Raw genomic sequence first — 19,239 nt, 5'->3', positions numbered from 1 at the left:
GAGAAGGAGGAGAGGGAACAAAGAGAGAGGGAGGAGAGGGAGATGGAAATCAGAGCGATTCAAAAAAGAGTGGATGTATTACAGCAAGAAGATCAATCTCAACTCACCGAAGAGGAAAATAAAGAAAGAATGAATGCTGTGAAAATATTGATATCAAAAATTGCTAAGATAAATGAGGAAGGAGTTAAAGAAGAGAAGGAGGAAAGAGAGAAAAAGGAGAAGGAGGAAAGGGAGAAAAAGGAGGAGGAGAGGGAGAAAAAGGAGAAGGAGGAGAGGGAGGAAAGGGAGCAAAGAGAGAGGGAGGAAAAATATAAAAAGATGGAAATCAGTGAGATTCGTAAAAGATTGAGTGTATTACAGCAAATAAATCAATCTCAACGCACCGAAGAGGAAATTAAAGAATTAACAACTCTTATGAAGATAATGGTTTCAAAAATAACGTCAATGTCTTCAATTTCAGGGAGGAGATTTAAACGAGAAAGTGGTGAAGAAGAAGAAGAAGAAGAAGAAGAAGGAAAAGATTATGTGATTGATGATGTTGGTGTCATTGACTTTAGTTAGTTTTTATTTGTAAATAAATGGAGGAGAGAGTGAAGGCATTCCTTAGGATTCTTTATGTTTTAAAAATAAAGATTGAAATGTATATGTTGAAAACCAAAAAGGTTTTGATACTCTGTCGGAATTTTTCTGATAAATAAATATGAGTTATTGTCTCAAATGTAAAAAGAAATCTAAATCTAAAAATATCTCTTATGTTAAAGCTAAAAATTATAGAGTTTATCAAAAAGGAATATGTCAAGTGTGTGGCTCTAAAAAGTGCCAATTCATCTCTCCTAAAAGAGGAGGAGACATACAAAAGTTTCTGTCAGGAAGTAAATTTACAACAACTGGAATTCCAGGGGAATTACACCTTCCAGGGTATTCTTTCTGTGGTCCAGGAACAAACTTGGATAAAAGATTAGATGAGGCTGACAATCCTAAACCTTGGTCTAAACCTACAAATAGGGTTGACGAAGTGTGTATGAAGCATGATATTGCTTATGGGAAAACCACTACGTTGACTGAAAAACATAAAGCCGACAGCGAAATGTTGTATAATTTGTCTTTGATACAAAATCCAACGTTGAGAGAGAAAGTTGATAGGTTTATTGTGAGAAATTTGATAAATGCTAAATTGAAACTTGGTCTTGGTTATTCCTCAAAAAACTATTAGGCTCTAATGATGTTATCAAGACTGAGGAGCTTTTGGCTGAAGAATTACACAAACCTATAATCACAAAGTTTAAAAGAAGGAAGGTTTATTCTAAATACACCGACCACATATGGTCCGCTGATTTAATTGAACTGAATAATGACAGGGGATACAGGTATGCTTTAACCGTTATTGATTTGAGGAGTAGATTTGCCTGGGTTGTCCCTTTAAAAAATAAAAGGGGTGATACTTTAATGTTAGCCTTTAAGCTAATATTTGATCGGGATAAAAGGAAACCAAAGAAGTTATGGACTGATGAGGGAACAGAGTTCTATAACAAAATATTCATGAAATTTCTTAAGGGGAAGGGTATTAAATTATACAGCACCTTTAATGAAGGAAAGGCAGTTGTTATTGAGCGTTTTAATCGTACTTTAAAAGAGAAATTATATAAAAAATTCACACAACTCGGTTCTCAAAAATGGGTGTATTTAATTCAGGATATTGTAGATAATTACAATAATACAGTTCATTCATCAACAAAATCAAAACCATCAGAAACATTTACAAAATTAGAATATGAAAAGGAGATTAATTTGAGAAAGCCCAAGTTCAAAGTTGGTGATATTGTAAGAATATACAAATGGAAAAGTCATTTTGAGAAAGGTTATACACAAAAATGGACTCGTGAATTATTTAAAATCATTGATGTAATGGATACAGTCCATTGGACCTACAAATTATATGATTTAAATGGAGAAGAAATCTTGGGTTCATTTTACTCGCAAGAATTACAAAAAACACAAGTAAGCAGATAATACCCTTGAAAATAATAAATAAATAAATAAAATGTAATGGGGATACGTTTTTAAATCTGTGAACCCCAAACACAGAATCCCACAACTTTTTAGTTGGGGCTTAACTTTTGTGTGTGTATAATGGGGATACGTTTTTAAATCTGTGAACCCCAAACACAGAATCCCACAACTTTTTAGTTGGGGCTTAACTTTTGTGTGTGTATAATGGGGATACGTTTTTAAATCTGTGAACCCCAAACACAGAATCCCACAACGTTTCAGTTGGGGCTTAACTTTTGTGTGTGTATAATGGGGATGCGTTTTTAAATCTGTGAACCCCAAACACAGAATCCCTCAACTTTCCAGTTGGGGCTTAACTTTTGTGTGTGTGTATGTGTGAGTGAGTCATAATAATATACAAACCCTAACCCAACCCCATCCCTAACCCAACCCCATCCCTAACCCAAACCCATCCCTAACCCAACCCCATCCCTAACCCAACCCCATCCCTAACCCAACCCCATCCCTAACCCAACCCCATCCCTAACCCAACCCAATCCCATACCCAATCCCATCCCTAACCCAACCCCATCCCTAACCCAACCCTAACCCAACCCCATCCCTAACCCAACCCATCCCTAACCCTCACATTCAAAATCCCAACCCTAACCCAATCCCATCCCTAACCCAACCCCAACCCTAACCCTCACATTCAAAATGCCAACCCTAACCCAACCCCATCCCTAACCCAACCCCATCCCTAACCCTCACATTCAAAATCCCACCCTAACCCAATCCCATCCCTAACCCAACCCCATCCCTAACCCAACCCTAACCCAACCCCATCCCTAACCCAACCCATCCCTAACCCTCACATTCAAAATCCCAACCCTAACCCAATCCCATCCCTAACCCTCACATTCAAAATCCCACCCAAACCCTAACATAATCTTTCTTTTCTTCTTTTTTTAAATACGTATTTCTTTTTCTTTTTTTTCCTCTTCTTCCAATTCTGTCTTTCAAGGCTTTCAAGTTTGAAGAAGTAGAAATGGGAAGAAAGAATTTTCCAGCATTTTCTTCCTCGAACTTTCTTGATATTGCTTAAATCAAGCGTCATTAAATAAAGAACATTGTTCATTGCTTTAGAATCCAAAGAGTCTCCAAGAGGAACCCCACAGGTAGAGTCTCCAAAATAAAACCAACTTTCCAAGTTCCCAAGGAATAACCACATTCCTGTTGAGCCTCCAAGATAGGTATCACATTCCGAGTCATCAAAACAAAACCCCCATTCCGAGTCTCCAAAAATATAACCATCTTTCCAAGTTCCCAAGGTAGAACCACAATTTTCAGAAATATTGGGGGTTTCCGTGATAAGTCTCACATAGTATAACTGCGGACCATCAGGGAAAACTTCCCTTTCCCAATTTTTTAGGGTTTCTATGATGTGTCTCACATAGTATAACTGCGGACCATCAGGGAGAACTCTCCTTGCCCAATTTTTTACAGTTTCTATGATGTGTCTCACATAGTATAACTGCGGAACATCAGGGAGAATTCCCATTTCACAATTTTTTAGGGTTTCTATGATGTGTCTCACATAGTATAACTGCGGACCATCAGGGAGAACTCCCCTTTCCCAATTTTCAGAAATTTGTGGGTCTCCAATGTATGACTTGTATTCTGGCTCATCAAGGTAGAACTTGTTCAGTGGGTTTTGTTTTGATAACTCACAACAAGTATCATCATGGTAAAACTCTTTTTCAGGATTTTGTGGATCTCCAAGGTATAACTCTTTGGCTGGGTCATCAAGGTAGAACTCGTTCTGGGGGTCTTGGTTGTTCAAAATGTCTTCAAACAAAAAAATAACTTCATCCCAAGTTGTGTTAAAAGCAGAATTTTCATTTCGTATCTCAGATACAATTTCCTGTGAAAGAAAATAACAATGTATTAATTTAATACAATATTTTTATTTGTATAAATCAAGCTCTATGAATATTAAAATAAACTTTGTTAACTCTTACACGAGTCTCATCTAAAAAAAAAAAAAATTAAAATAAAGAATTAAATTAATAATTAATTAAATAAATAAATAAATAAACAAACTTACCTCCATTGATAAGAGGTTCGAGTCCAGTTCATCAATCTGAAGGTTGAGTTCTACACAGGTAGTAGGACTCCAAGGAATAGCAAAGTTATCCCATTCCATTTCGGCATAGCAGTCCATTCTCAAGTGAAGCAGAAAGCGTGTTTGAAAAAGCCTGTGTGGTCGGTGCCTTTTATAAGGACTGGGTGTGTCATTTCCTGTGGAAATTCCCTGGGCGTGTCTTAACTGGAAATGATGTGATGGGAATTCCCTGAAAATGATGTAATGTATTACCTGGAAATGATACAATGCTAAAGAGTTTATAAAGTGGGTGGGGCTTAGCAAAAGTGGGTGGGGCTTAGCAAAAGTGGGCGGGGCTTATCAAAAGTGGGTGGGGCTTCGCAAAAAGGGCGGGGCTTCACAAAAAGTGGGCGTGGCTTAACAAAAAGGGGGGGGGTTACCAAAAAGTGAACGGAGCTTAACAAAAGGTGGACAGAGCCTACCAAAAAGTGTGTGGCACTGGAGGTGCTCAAACAAGAACATTGAGGGAGGTTTACCATTTTATCTTAGCTCAGTTAAAATATCTTAATAAAGAACCAAACTCAAACATCTTTTTTGTTAATATATTAGATGGTGAAGCATGGCAAGAGAATTAAATTATTTCCCACGCATAAACAAATATTTGTAGTGTCGTTGTGTGAGTGGGTCAAAGATGATTCACCAGATGATATTAAGAGTAAAAGGTTAAAAGGTCCATAAGGTCAGAAGGATCACAGGTTCACACAGAAGGACCATTGTTTAAGTGGTCTAATGAATAAGGATAACATGTCAAAAGGTTAGAAGGTTCGTAAAGAACAGGGTGAGAGAAATAGAGGTGTTTAGGGGCAATGAGGGAGGGGAAAAATTAACATGTAAGTCAATGGGAAAATGAGAGTGTCCCAGAAGCAACATATATACACTACTACTGTGTATTTGTCTGTGGAGATTCAGCTTCGCTTCTTATATCATACACTGTGAGGTAGTGTTTGCTGAACTTCTACTCGTGGAATCTATCTGTCGTATACTGCACTGTTGTTTTCTTGGATACCATTTCAAAGCTTGTACACCCTTGGTGGTGCCATTTCAGGTAATTTGTGTGCATATTTGAGAAGGCATGCGGCTGGTTGACTGGTGTATACTTTGAGCTTGATAAAGACAAAGAAGATAAAAAATGATGAAGAAGAACCTCACTGAGATTTTTTTTTTTTAACCATCACCCGGAATATTACCGCAAACGAGCTACAGTTGAAGGCAAGGCAGTCCATGGTTCGGTGACGATCCTGAAAAGAGCCCTCCGAACAAAACTGAGAACAACAAAAATTCAACAGCTTGGTCCATGAACCGTGATCCCTTACCAGAGCAGATGTGGATACTTTGAGTCATGGGAGCACTCTGTTGCACCTCCTGAAACGCACAAACAGAGATAACCAACGACACGCACCAACACCTCTTTCACCAATAGATGGAAAAATCTAGAATGATGGCCTTCGGTGTTAGTCCGTCCTTCGGAATAACCTTCTTCGGAATAAACAATGGCCTTCGGAGTAGCCTTCCCCATCGGTGTTAAGAAGCACAACGTTTTGGGTAGAACACACACTTCTATGTATCTACGGGCCTTTTACAGACCCACGTGGTAAGGAGTTTTTGCGGTACAGGCTGCAAGATATTGTAGAAGTCCACATGGACTTCTGATTTTATTGAAACGTCCCTCTTCTATGGAGTACGTGAGTTATCGCTTGCATCCTGTTCAAATCTGTTCTTACTCTGCTCAATTTTAGGAAAGCTAGGGAACATGAGTGTTGCTTTATAATACACATCGTGGTGCACAGCAGTGTTATAATCTTTGGAATATGGAATGCTAATAAAGTGAAAAAAACATATACTTAGTGATAAATCTTTGAGTAATCTGCATTATGAATTATAGATGTTGTGTGTTGCTGTAGTTTGAAATACGAACGAATAAAGAGTGCATTGATAATCTGTGCAAAGTAGGATTATGTAAAGAACAACGTCTGGCACCGGCATGGAAAAAACACCATGTGTGAATTCTTTTCATGTTTAAAAGCTTATCTCAAATGGCCTGAGTTGAATGAACAACAGATGTTTTACCATGCTGATGGCGACAACTTGCCTCAAATCCCTGACCCCTTGTTCGACCTCTCATCGTTCAGTCTGATGCCTCAAAGCACAGAAGAATTCCTGTTGCCTCAAGATAACACTATAAAAGACAAGATACAAACCGAATCGGGCAGAAGATTTGCTGAATACGTTGTATGGAGTCCTGTTTGAGTACGCCGGCATAGTACTGTCAAACTATGTTGTAATCCTTATTATATATTTGAGTGAGTCTTCTCCATTAAATTAAATCTTTGACATTGTTCTTGAGGTGTGGACATTCTATTAGTGTACACTCTTCCACGACAACATCAACTTTTTGGACAAGTTGATCAGAAAGTTCTCCAAATCCTTTGATGTGCAGAGGCACACCTATTTCTCACAGATAGGTTTCCAAGTATGTTTGACTTCTTTAAAAGCTTTGTGAGCCATTTCATGCTACAATCCTTATCTGGCACACACACACACACACATACAGACTGCGTCACAATGGGCCTCATTACTTGGGGGTTTCTGCACATGCGCACTGAGCAACCTGGGGTAGATTACATCATTTTGAAAGTCATGTATTGCGATCATACCAAAATGTGATCTCCAGATGTAGACCTTTTCAAACAAGGCTTGTTTTGGTGTGTTTTTGGGTGTGTGTTTGGGTGTTTTCATCTGTTTTGGTGTTTTGGGGTGCTTTTGTGTTTTGGGCCTATGGAGTATACTGCTGTCTTCAGCTGGATTTAACCCCACAACCTCTGGACATCAGTGTTGTGTCCACAACATTCAACCTCTTTCACATCCTCATACTGACCCTGCATGAAATGCTAATGCAGCAAACAAACAAGTACAGATACATTCAAAGTACACCTCCCCCATGCCAAATAAATAAATAACATCCTCCAGCGCGGCATTTCCGGGGCGCCTTCGGCGATACCGCCATGCAGCACACAGAGGTGTACAATAATTGATTGATTAATTGCATAATTAAAATCAATAAATAGTAGTCGTAAAATAATTTCTTAATCAATTGGCTAATAGCATATACCTCAACCACCTGTGTGTCATCTGAAGCTGTAACTTTTTTAAAATTAAAAAAGTCATTAATAAAAAATAAAAAATAAAAATTCATTGATAATTCACTGGTCTGCGTCATTTCAGAGGTCTAGGTTTTCTCAACGGTTCTTATATGCTTTTTGCATGCTGAATTTAGAAATGCATCTCATTTCGCTCTATCAGGTCAAGTTTTTATGCTATCTCAATTTTAAGGAAAAAAAATAATCAAAATTTTTGTTTTTTTAATTAGCCTTTTTAAAATTCAAAATCAGACTTACATTGACAGAAAATGTACAAACTATATATAAAATGATGCACAAGTACCGTTAATGTGAAATTCAACATTAAAAAGACGAAGGAAAACAATTAATGCGGAATAAATGGCTTTCGCAAAGATTTTCGTCTGTGTGTCGCATCTGTAACATCTCTCTTGAGGCACCAACAGTTGTCTGCAAGCATGTTGACATCCCATCGGCCCTGGTACCTCTCTTCCATCACTCGAATATCCTGGTGAAACCGTTCTCCTTGCTCCTCGCTGACATCACCACAGTTTTCCGGAAAGTAGTCTAAATGCGAGCTGAGAAAATGCATCTTTATGGACATGCGTGCACCAAGAGCCTGGAAGCTCTGCAGGAGCCCTTCCACAACACATTCATACTCTGGACTTCGGTGATTGCCCAGAAAGTTCGTCACAATGGATTTGAATGAGAGCCAGGCATTCCTCTCATTGCTCTCCATACTTTCGTTGAATTTAGGATCTTTCATAAGCTCCCTGATCTGAGGGCCATCAAAAATGCCTGCTTTCAGTTTGGCCTCACTTACGCGAGGACATTTCTTGTTCAGGAAAGCGAAAGCTCGACCTTCTTTGTTCAGTGCTTTGACAAAATTCTTCATAAGTCCGAGCTTGATGTGCAGTGGCGGAAGTAGAATCTTCTGAGGATTCACAAGAGCGTGTGACACAACGTTGTGGGAACCTGGTTCCAGGCCAGATCTTTCTGGCCAGTTGCGTTGTACATAGTGCTGCTTGTCTGCTCGGCTGTCCCACAGACAGAGAAAGCAGGGGTATTTGGTGTAGCCGCCTTGTAGACCCAGCACCATGGACACAACCTATAAATAAAAATAAAGAACACACATATTTGTTTTAAAATTTGTTATTCCAGTTTATTAAAAATATATATTTTAATCCATGTTAAGAATATTTCAATAAATAAAGTAGAAAAATATATGTAACTAGGTTGACACCAACATACCTTTAGGTCTCTGCAAATCATCCAATTGTGATCTTTGTATTTCAAAGCAGTTAGCAAATGCTCCATGTTACTATAGTTCTCAGTCATCTGTACCGAGTGACCCACCGGAACAGACGCGATCTTGTTGCCATTGAAGAGTAGTACTGCTTTCAAGCTTCTACTTGAGGAGTCGATGAAGACGAGCCATTCTGTAGGATCATACGCTAAACCCATAGCTGCAATGAGGCCGGTGATGTTGCTACAGTAAACCAGAGAAACTTCATCGTCCGAACTAAAATATTCTCGAAACTCTTCTTCACCGCTGCGGTACCAGGAGAATGTAGTTTCAGGAGCTAACAAACGATTTTCACAAAGTCATGACCCTAGCAACTGAGCAGATTCTTTGGACAAACACAAATCTCGTGTCAAATCGTTCAACTCCGCTTGGCTAAAGAGTTTGGGTTGACTTGTCTCGCCCGTAGGTTGATATGTACCAGATATGTCACCATCTTCCATTTATTCATCGGAATCGGACGCCGAATGTCTGCAATTTTCGGGCGGTGCTGGAATTGGAATTCCTGGTCCATGAGGCACTGGTTTAATGGCAGATGGAACGTCTGGATACTTTAAGTGTTGCTTGTTTTTTCGATTTATGCCTAAAATGAAAGAGATAGACATACCGTCAAGGGGGTGACATGATATATAAAGTTAAACAATTTAGAATGTTTGGGAATTTATTAAACATAAAGTTAAACTCAAACAAAATTGATAAACTCACCTTGTAGGTTTGTCATACAGAAATAACAGTCATTAGTATGATCTCTTCCCTCCCTCCACACCATTGGGATACCAAAAGGCAGACACTCAATCTTCTTGTGGCTCCAGCGCCGCAGACTCTCAACGCACGTTTTGCAGCATATGTGAGGGGCAAAGGCTTTGTCCTGGTCACCAAGTTTCATTCCAAAGTATGCGTGATAGCTTTTCCTTACAAAACGTGTGATGTTAGACTGCCGGTCTGGCATGGTCACTTTACCACAGATATAGCAGAACTTGTTTGGGTCATTCTTGCACTTTCAATTCATCGTGAATCACAGGAATGTTATAGTAAGGAGGACACTACGCAGGACGTACTGCCGCTCACGTGCACCTAAGTGGACAGGAGACACCAGACTGAGCCACGCAGCTGCTGGAGCGACTGAAGTTGGGTGTTGCCAGAAACAACGATTTATCTATATTTTTCTGAAATTGAAATGAAAGTAATTGAGAAAGCACTTTCTTCCACATTAAGTGTACTTGTGTGTCATTATATGTATAGTTTGTACATTTTCTGTCAATGTAAGACTGATTTTGAATTTTTTAAAATGCTAATTTAAAAAACAAAATTTTTGATTATTTTTTTCCTTAAAATTGAGATAGCATAAAAACTTGACCTGATTGAACGAAATTAGATACATTTCTGAATTCAGCATGCAAAAAACATATAGGAAACGTTGAGATAACCTAGACCTCTGAAAAAAATATTTCAAATGCAGCCCAGTGAAATTAATAAATAATAAATCAAAAATATCCTTTACAGCCACAGCACTTGGTCACTTCACTTGATTTCACTTCTTGTAATACAGTACGGTACTGTATTGCAAAGCAATTTCTTAGTGACCTTGACATTTTTTGAACACCAGGGATCTCCAAAATCTCACACTGCAGAAAACACAGCTGGAGTAAAATCCTATTTGAATCACATCACTCGACAATGAATCGTTTGTTGGTGGCATGTCACAGATATAAGTATTAATTTTTCCATTTTCGATTGAAATTTGATTGATCCGATTGAGTGACAATCTCAGAGTGACATGGTAATGCTGCTGAAATTTGCATGGTTCCGAGAAACTTAAAACCAAAGTCATTTGCATCGCTGCCTTCCGCTGATATTTGGAACCACAACATCTGGTGTGCCATTTTAGTTTCCTGTCATAAGTCCACCACCATACCCACAAAAAATTAGCTCAAAAATAAAATTCTGGATGTTTATATCCAAACATCCAGATGTCCCTGCTCTCAAATGTTGTGTTTGTGTGCTTCCTCCCCTTCTCTCCCCATCTTGTCGACCGCTCCCCTTTTTATATACTTTGTTTGCTTGTTTGTTTGATTTGTTTGTTTGATAAATGTTAGCTCTTTCACGAGCCTCGACTCTGTATACAAAAAAAACAAAAAAAAACAAAAAAAAAAACCTGATATGGATGACATATTATCATGTGGGTTGCTTTGCAGTGAGAAACCTCCAGAATGATGATGCTGTACAGTGTACAGAGCAGCACTCTTGTTAATGAACCATAAAGTATAGTGGCTGCTCCTGCACTGCAACAGTGTAATTGTGACTCATTTTGCTAACGAGTTGAACCTATAATAATTAGATTCTGGCAGGATTATCAGGCTGTCTCATATCAGCTTGTTCGTTCACAGTAATATTTACCTCCTCAACTTTATAGTGAGAATACATCAAAGAAAGTTACAATGGGATAGGGTATTGCAGAAGTAATTTAGTAAAGAAGTCATCTACAGTGCATTCAGAAAGTATTCAGACCCCTTCACTTTTTTCACATTTTGTTATGTTGCAGCCTTATGCTGAAATCGTTTAAATGCATTTTTTCCCTCATCAATCTACACTCAATACCCCATAATGACAAAGAGAAAACAGGATTTTAGAAAGTTTTGCAAATTTATTAAAAATAAAAAACGGAAATATCACATTTACATAAGTATTCATACCCTTTGTTATGACACTTGAAATTTAGCTCAGGTGCCTCCCATTTCTCTTGATCATCTTTGAGATGTTTCTACACCTTGATTGGAGGCCACCTGTGGTAAATTCAATTGATTGGACATGATTTGGAAAGGCACACACCTGTCTATATAAGGTCTCACAGCTCACAATGCATATCAGAGTGCATATCTCACATCTCAAAAAAAATATCAAAATTCAAACATTCACACAACAGTTACTAGATCATTTCATCCTGCCATGGGACACTGCCGACGTTGTTGTAGTAGTGCTTGAGGTAAACGCGCACAGCCTTGGCTTCCCGTGTCGCACGATTCTCGCCTTGCACGTTCTGCATGTCCTGAAGCACTGCCTCGTTCCTCCAAGCACCAGGAATGACCTGGTGGTCATTCCCCATGCAGGCAACGTCCCGGTTCTGCAGTCCAGGGTACCGAATCCGCATCATGTTATGCAGGCAGAGGCACGCACTCAAGATATTCTTGACAGTCTCATGTTCCTGTTGCATGGTTGTGAGGAGGCACCTCCAGCGGTGGGCGAGTATTCCGAAAGCATAAGGTCGTGCAACCCGTCGGGACAGGTCGTGACTTGTCGCACTACCGATCGTGAGGTTAAACGACAGGTGGCACCACCAATCGTCAGGTGGCAGGACTAGTAGCACGACCAATCGTGCGACTACTTGACCCGCAATCATGCACGACTGGTGGTACGACCATGTAAGACCTGTCTGCGACCTCTTACGATTTGGAATCGCAGGTCAGAAGTTTTGAACATGACCATCGACCTTGCTGCGACTGATTTTGCTCTGGCGATCACCCACGACTTCTGCGACCAGTCGCGCGCTCTTTCTACGATTTTCCCGCGATTAAGAAAATTTTCGGTCGCAGCTGGGTCGTAACCTGGTCGCAGGCCCGGTGTGACTTGGGCTTTCGGAATATTAGGTTTACCGTGCATTCTTTTGTTACCAGCATTTCTTTCAATAAAGCTGGTATTTTTGTATTATAATTCCATGTCGGTTGAATTAATTATTGCAGGTTCGAAGACATCCAGTGGGGTCTGTGAAAGTAAGAGCCTTGTTACCCTTCACTGTCTCATTCCCCCGCACGTATTAACTCTGCCATCATTGACTGAACGCCTCGGAGTGATAAGCTTGCTCAGCTAATCCGTCCCCAATTCGGTTCACCCTGGGAATGCGACATTATGTTATGCGTTGGGGAAGGGAAAGATAGCCCCTCCACTCATAAGGGATAATTTGCCAGGCAATGCACACAGTCTCAAAGGCCCACCATCCAAGCACCAGGTAAAGGTCCCACCGAGAGAGTTTGTGGGGGCAGGGGAAACGGAACTCCACCGATCAGAGCCTGAATCACTTTGGGGGAGCTTGTGGGGCGGAGTAACGGGCTCCACCAATCGGGAGCCAGGATACCCTCCAACAACCCCCCCCCCACCCTCGGAAAGGGCCTGACAAAAGGGCCTTGCACACGTGTTTTTTTTTTCTTTCTCTCTGTCTCTGTCTCTCTCTCTCTCTCCACATGCCTGCATTATTCTCTCTTGGCTTTTGGACTGTTAGCAGAGCACGTGTCCATCCGCTCTTGACCAGATCCTCTTGCGGGCCTCTACACGTGTTTTGTTCTCTTCTCTCTTTGCCTTTGATTTTGTGGGATGCACACGTGTTTGGATACACTCTCTCTTTGTTAGCTCTGCACATGACTGGCTCTTTACACATTGGATCTTGTTGGAAGCACACATGGTTGGATTCCCTCTTTTGGTCAGACCCTCTCACAGGCCTCAGCACGTGCCTGCATTACTCTCTTTCACACTGGACCTTGTGGCTGAACACATTTTATTGGCACTCCTCTTCGCATTCGACTTTGTTCACCTGCATGTGCCGACCTTCACCTATCCAAGTCCATGCTGACGATCGACCTTCACCTACCCAAGTCCATGCTGACGATCGACCTTGCCTGCTCGTGTTCTTGCTGGGATCACCATTACCTGCTCGCACTGCTCAGTGGCGACACCAGGGCGAAGGTCGTCGCGAGGAGAGTTATCTGGCACATCGTGGCCTTTGTGCTATCAGATTTCCAACGTTTGTTTTCCCCTCCCCCGTGAAAGTGTGCTGGGCCCATGTCGTGTCTATTTGTTGTAATAAGGCATAGAATAAGCTAGGTTTCTGCTTCTTGTCCCTTTTTCTTTCCTATTGAATAGTTTCACGAAATATTTGTAAATAAATCAAATCGTTAAACGTTTCCTTTTCTTTCTGAACGTGAATGTCTTTTCCTCCAAAATTAAAGATCGACCAGAACAAGATTAGCATTACTCTGGCGGTTACCATCGGTTTTCACTCGGCCGTCTAAAGTGGTGTACCGCCGGAGGGAAGGTACGTTCCCCGATTGAAACCGTCACGTGGTACAGGTATCGTGTGATGGGCCAATTGGCGTTCATAGTTACTGGTTCGCATCCTGATGAAGTTATTCGTGCATGGCATCCACAGGTCCGGTAAGTTCGGGAGGGAACGGCGGCTAACCCCCTCGTAGTAGACCTGAACCCCGGGTTGTAACAATATATATATTGTTACGGACCGCGGATAAGATGTTGATTTGCCGAGCGGATGGCGCCGCGGCCCGAACCGTTTTTACAATGACTAGACCCGATCCCTTAAACGTGGGCCAAATCGTGCCACAGATATTCAATGGGGAAAAGACAAAGGCGACACGGATGTGAAGAAGAGGAAGACAGAAGTAGGGAATACGAATATAATTTATTTCTATTTACAATCAAAAGTAACCAAGGAGAAGGAAGGATAATAAAATAAAGACAGAAAGAGGGACGGACCAGAAAGACACAGTGAAAATTCTAGCTTACCTATTACAGTCTTAATTAATACCCTGGACAGAACAAACAAAGACGGACTCACACGAATGGGGAATTTGCAGGCAGGAATGGAAGGACTGGAATGGTTTGGGACGGCAGAGAAGGGGAGGAAGGCACGGAGCTGGCTGGAGCTTGACGGCCACCGATGCCACTGCAATCTGGTTCCCGTGGGGTCACGGGTCGAAGCTCCTGGTGGAGTCAAAACGGCTGGTGGAGCCGAACTGCTGGTGGAGCCAACCTGCTGGTGGAGCGCAACTCTTTCTTGACACTTGTCTCTTTAACGCAACCCTCCTTCGACTCTTTCTCATCACTCTCGCGCACTTCTCTCAGAGGCTTCCTTCTCATCACTCTCGCGCACTTCTCTCAGAGGCTTCCTTCTCATCACTCTCGCGCACTTCTCTCAGAGGCTTCCTTCTCATCACTCCTTTCAAAGGCTTCCGCGTGCGCTTTTTATAACGCCGCGGGCAATCAAGCCGCCGGCCGCTAGAACACGCCCATCGGTGAGCTCGCCTCGGCCCTGATTGGTCGGCACGGGCCCTCTGGCTCCACCCTTGATGAAGATGGGTGGGCACACCCAGGATTCGGCAGCTCCTCCCCCTTCTTCTCCAAGCCTACCTCGTGGCTCATGGAGTCGCGGTGAAAACAACAACCCACAGCTGCAGCAAATGCAGTTGGCAGGAAAGGCTTTGGGAATGGGAATGAAAGGGGATTTATTTATTTGAATTCGGTGCAATGGAGTGTCAATTAATGGAAGACAAATCCTTAGCCTAATACACAGAATAAGGAAATAACTACCAACAAGGAGGAAATCTATGATTGGCTAACGTGATTGTTTATGAAATAACTACGGAACGACCTTTGGCCTTTATACACAGACTGGAGGCAGGAGGGTCCAGAATAAAGCAATAAAAAAAAACACAATAAAAAAACAATCCTCATATCCACAACAATATATATATATATATTGTAAATGGCAGCACACTGAGCAGTAAAATGATTTTAATTTTTTTAATTAATAGCCTGACGTTTCAAGAACAAACAAGTTCTCTTCCTCAGAGGCGTTGAGTGTGGTGTTAACCGTTAAGTTCCGTTTGGGATGGTTCACGTGATGGATTGGGTCCAAGTCCTTGCCAATCACATGGCTTCCCTGCATTCAAATGACTCTGCCGTTTTTGACGCTGTAATTGATTGCGTAGTGCTTTGTATTTGGGGTGTAAGTCGATGTGTCTGTTGATGGAGTTTTCATCAGATTACCAGGCCTCGATAATCTCGCGGTTCACTCTCAAAGATCCTGTGCCAAGGATCGTGGTCTGATTCCATGAGAATGTGTCTTGGTGTGTGTGTATGTGTGTCGCAACCAATGACAACCTGTCTTGTCGTCTTACAGCACATTGGTGTTCAGTTAGCCTTGCGGTTAAGCATTTGGATGTTTGGCCCACATTATTGGCTTCACAATCTTCACATTGTATGTTGTAGATGACATTCTTTCTGTCAAATTTTGTTCACTTGGTCTTTTGGCTTTGACAGCTGTGCTCGTAAGGATGTTTGTGGTTTGTGGGTGATGTTGATGTTGTATTCACATAGAATGCGGCTTGTGGTTTCAGAAGTGTGTTGTATGTATGGATGTGCCACCGTGTGTGGAGTTGTGGTTGGATTGTTGTTGCTGTAGTTGGATTTCCGGCGACAAGATTTGATAAATGCATTTGGGTCGTGGTTTTCTCGCAGAAGTTGTGTGGCATGCAGCATTTCCATCCGGCGTTGCTCATGGTCACTACAGTGTGTTTTTGCACGATCTACTAAGCGGGAACACAACTTCTTTTGTGGCAGGTGGGATGGCCACTACGGTATTCCAATACTTTGTCTGTGTTAGTAGGTTTACGGTACACCTGCATGTGTAGCTTGCCGTTTCCGTCCCTGGAAAGATGTACATCCAGGAATGGTAGAGACCCAGCTTGTTCTACATCACATGTGAATTGTATTGCTGGCCATGCTGAATTCATCTTTGTGTGGAAACGGTCAACATCCGCCTTCATTATTATCACAAATGTGTCGTCAACGTAACGCAGCCACAACTTCGGAGAAGGATCACAATGTAGCGTTAGATTTTCAAAGCGTTGCATCACCAATTCGATGATGGGTCCTGAGATGGGTGAGCCCATCGGGGTTCCTTCATGTTGATGATATATGGTGCTGTCGAATACAAAGTACATTGATTTGAGGCAGAGTTGAATGAGTGCGATGAGATTACCAGACCTGAGGCGGCTGTTGCTCGCAAGTTCTTGGTCATTGGTGATGTGTTGTTTTGAGATCTGCGTTGCTAATTTGATGGGTATGGATGTAAATAATGAAACCACATCGAATCAAATCATTATTTCATCACTCTTGATGTGGACATTTCTGATTCTGTTGATAAAATCTTTGGCGTTCTTTACATTGTGTGCTGAATGTGTTAAGTGTTTGAGTCGGTGGAAAAGCCACTTAGCCAGATTGGAGGTGGGTGCTCCTCGGAGGGCCAGATTGTAGGTGGGTGCTCCCCGGAGGGCTAGATTGTAGGTGGATGCTCCTCGGAGGGCTAGATGGTGGGTGGGTGATCCTCGGCAGGAGGGCTAGATTGTATGTAGGTGCTCCTCGGAGGGCCAGATTGTAGGTGGGTGCTCCTCGGAGGGCTAGATTGTAGGTGGATGCTCCTCGGAGGACCAGATTGTAGGTGGGTGCTCCTCGGAGGGCTAGATTGTAGGTGGGTGCTCCTCGGAGGGCTAGATTGTAGGTGGGTGCTCCTCGGAGGGCTAGATTGTAGGTGGGTGCTCCTCGGAGGGCTAGATTGTAGGTGGGTGCTCCTCGGAGGGAGGGCTAGATTGTAGGTAGATGCTCCTCGGAGGGCTAGATTGTAGGTGGGTGCTCCACGGAGGGCGAGATTGTAGGTGGGTGCTCCTCGGAGGGCTAGATTGTAGGTGCGTGCTCCTCGGAGGGCTAGATTGTAGGTGGGTGCTCCTTGGAGGGCCAGATTGTAGGTGGGTGCTCCTCGGAGGGCTAGATTGTAGGTGGGTGCTCCTCGGAGGGCTAGATTGTAGGTGGGTGCTCCTCGGAGGGCTAGATTGTAGGTGGGTGCTCCTCGGAGGGCTAGATTGTAGGTGGGTGCTCCTCGGAGGGAGGGCTAGATTGTAGGTAGGTGCTCCTCGGAGGGCTAGATTGTAGGTGGGTGCTCCACGGAGGGCTAGTATGTAGGTGGGTGCTCCTCGGAGGGCTAGATTGTAGGTGGGTGCACCTCGGAGGGCTAGATTGTAGGTGCGTGCTACTCGGAGGGCTAGATTGTAGGTGGGTGCTCCTCGGAGGGATAGATTGTGGGTGGGTGCTCCTCGTAGGCCTAGATTGTAGGTGGCTGCTCCTTGGAGGGAGGGCTAGATTGTAGGTGGGTGCTCCTCGGAGGGCTAGATTGTAGGTGGGTGCTCCTCGGAGGGAGGGCTAGATTGTAGGTGGGTGCTCCTCGGAGGACCAGATTGTAGGTGGGTGCTCCTCGGAGGGCCAGATTGTAGGTGGGTGCTCCTCGGTGGGAGGGCCAGATTGTAGGTGGGTGCTCCTTGGAGGGCTAGATTGTAGGTGGGTGCTCCTCGGAGGGCTAGATTGTAGGTAGGTGCTCCCCGGAGGGCTAGATTGTAGGTGGGTGCTCCTCGGAGGGCTATCTTGTAGGTGGGTGCTCCTCGGAGGGATAGATTGTAGGTGGGTGCTCCTCGGAGGGCTAGATTGTAGGTGGGTGCTCCTCCGAGGGCTAGATTGTAGGTGTGTGCTCCTCAGAGGGCTAGATTGTGGGTGGGTGCTCCTCGGAGGGCTAGATTGTAGGTAGGTGCTCCTCAGAGGGAGGGCTAGATGGTAGGTGGGTGCTCCTCGGAGGGCTAGATTGTAGGTGGGTGCTCCTTGGAGGGCCAGATTGTAGGTGGGTGCTCCTCGGAGGGCCAGATTGTAGATGGGTGCTCCTCTGAGGGCCAGATTGTATGTCGTTGCTCCTCGGAGGGAGGACCAGATTGTAGGTGGGTGCTCCTCGGAGGGCCAGATTGTAGGTGGGTGCTCCTCGGAGGGCCAGATTGTAGGTGGGTGGTCCTCGGAGGGAGGGCCAGATTGTAGGTGGGTGCTCCTCGGAGGGCTAGATTGTAGGTGGGTGCTCCTCGGAGGGAGAGCTAGATGGTAGGTGGGTGCTCCTCGGAGGGCTAGATTGTAGGTGGGTGCTCCTCGGAGGGCCAGATTGTAGGTGGGTGCTCCTCGGAGGGCCAGATTGTAGGTGGGTGCTCCTCTGAGGGCCAGATTGTAGGTGGGTGCTCCTCGGAGGGAGGGCCAGATTGTAGGTGGGTGCTCCTCGGAGGGCCAGATTGTAGGTGGGTGCTCCTCGGAGGGCCAGATTGTAGGTGGGTGCTCCTCGGAGGGAGGGCCAGATTGTAGGTGGGTGCTCCTCGGAGGGCTAGATTGTAGGTGGGTGCTCCTCGGAGGGCCACGATGGGTCGTAGTGGGACATCGATCTTGTGAATCTTTGGTAACCCGTAGAAGCGTGGAATGACGGAGTCGTTTGGTCTCATCGCGACCCATTCTTGTTTTCTGTGGAGGTTTACATCCCGTAGTTTCTGTAAGGTGGTGGTTACCTGCTTGTCAATGGTCTTTGTAGGGTCACCTGGTTTTGTCTGGTCGATGTTGTTGTCACCCAATACAGCTTTAGCTTTGTGGTTGTCGTCCATGCGGTTCATCACGACCATGGCACGGCCTTTGTCGGCGGGGATTAGGATGATGGATTTGTCGTGGCGGAGACTTTGTAGGGCTTTCGACTCGTCGGCTGTTATGTGCAACTTGCGTTTCGGGTTGTCGAGTGTTGTGGTGACTTCAACACCAACATGCTGTAAGACGACAAGACAGGTTGTCATTGGTTGTGAGATGTAACACACATACACACACACAACAACACTCATTCTCATGGAATCGGACCACGATCCTTGGCACAGGATCTTTTGAGAGTGAACCGCGAGATTATCGAGGCCTGGTAATCTGATGAAAACTCCATCAATCGACACATCGACTTAGACCCCACATACATAGCACTACGCAATCAA

The 19,239-nt window shown here is 43.6% G+C and overlaps 1 protein-coding gene across 1 annotated transcript; it reads right to left on the bottom strand.

The window, feature by feature from the left end:
• Positions 1 to 7,514: 7,514 nt before the first annotated feature.
• Positions 7,515 to 8,736, bottom strand: LOC137438421 (uncharacterized). Its single transcript, XM_068133540.2, has 2 exons — positions 8,521 to 8,736; positions 7,515 to 8,377 (listed from the first exon to the last, which is right to left on the bottom strand). The coding sequence occupies exons 1-2, from the start codon at positions 8,731 to 8,733 to the stop codon at positions 7,637 to 7,639; spliced, it is 954 nt and encodes a 317-aa protein (XP_067989641.2). The 5' UTR covers positions 8,734 to 8,736; the 3' UTR covers positions 7,515 to 7,636.
• Positions 8,737 to 19,239: the final 10,503 nt, after the last annotated feature.

This window comes from Myxine glutinosa, chromosome 2, assembly GCF_964187855.1.
Source record: "Myxine glutinosa chromosome 2, kmMyxGlut1.1, whole genome shotgun sequence".
Lineage (NCBI taxonomy): Eukaryota > Metazoa > Chordata > Myxini > Myxiniformes > Myxinidae > Myxine > Myxine glutinosa.
The sequence above is the reverse complement of the archived record's forward strand: the minus strand, read 5'-3'. Positions and strand labels throughout refer to the sequence as shown.

Coding starts and splice junctions, on each gene's coding strand:
- LOC137438421 (XM_068133540.2), bottom strand. CDS start 8,733: ATGGGTTTAGCGTATGATCCTACAGAATGGCTCGTCTTCATCGACTCC. Junction 8,378..8,520: donor TGATTTGCAGAGACCTAAAG/GTATGTTGGTGT, acceptor TTTTATTTATAG/GTTGTGTCCATGGTGCTGGG.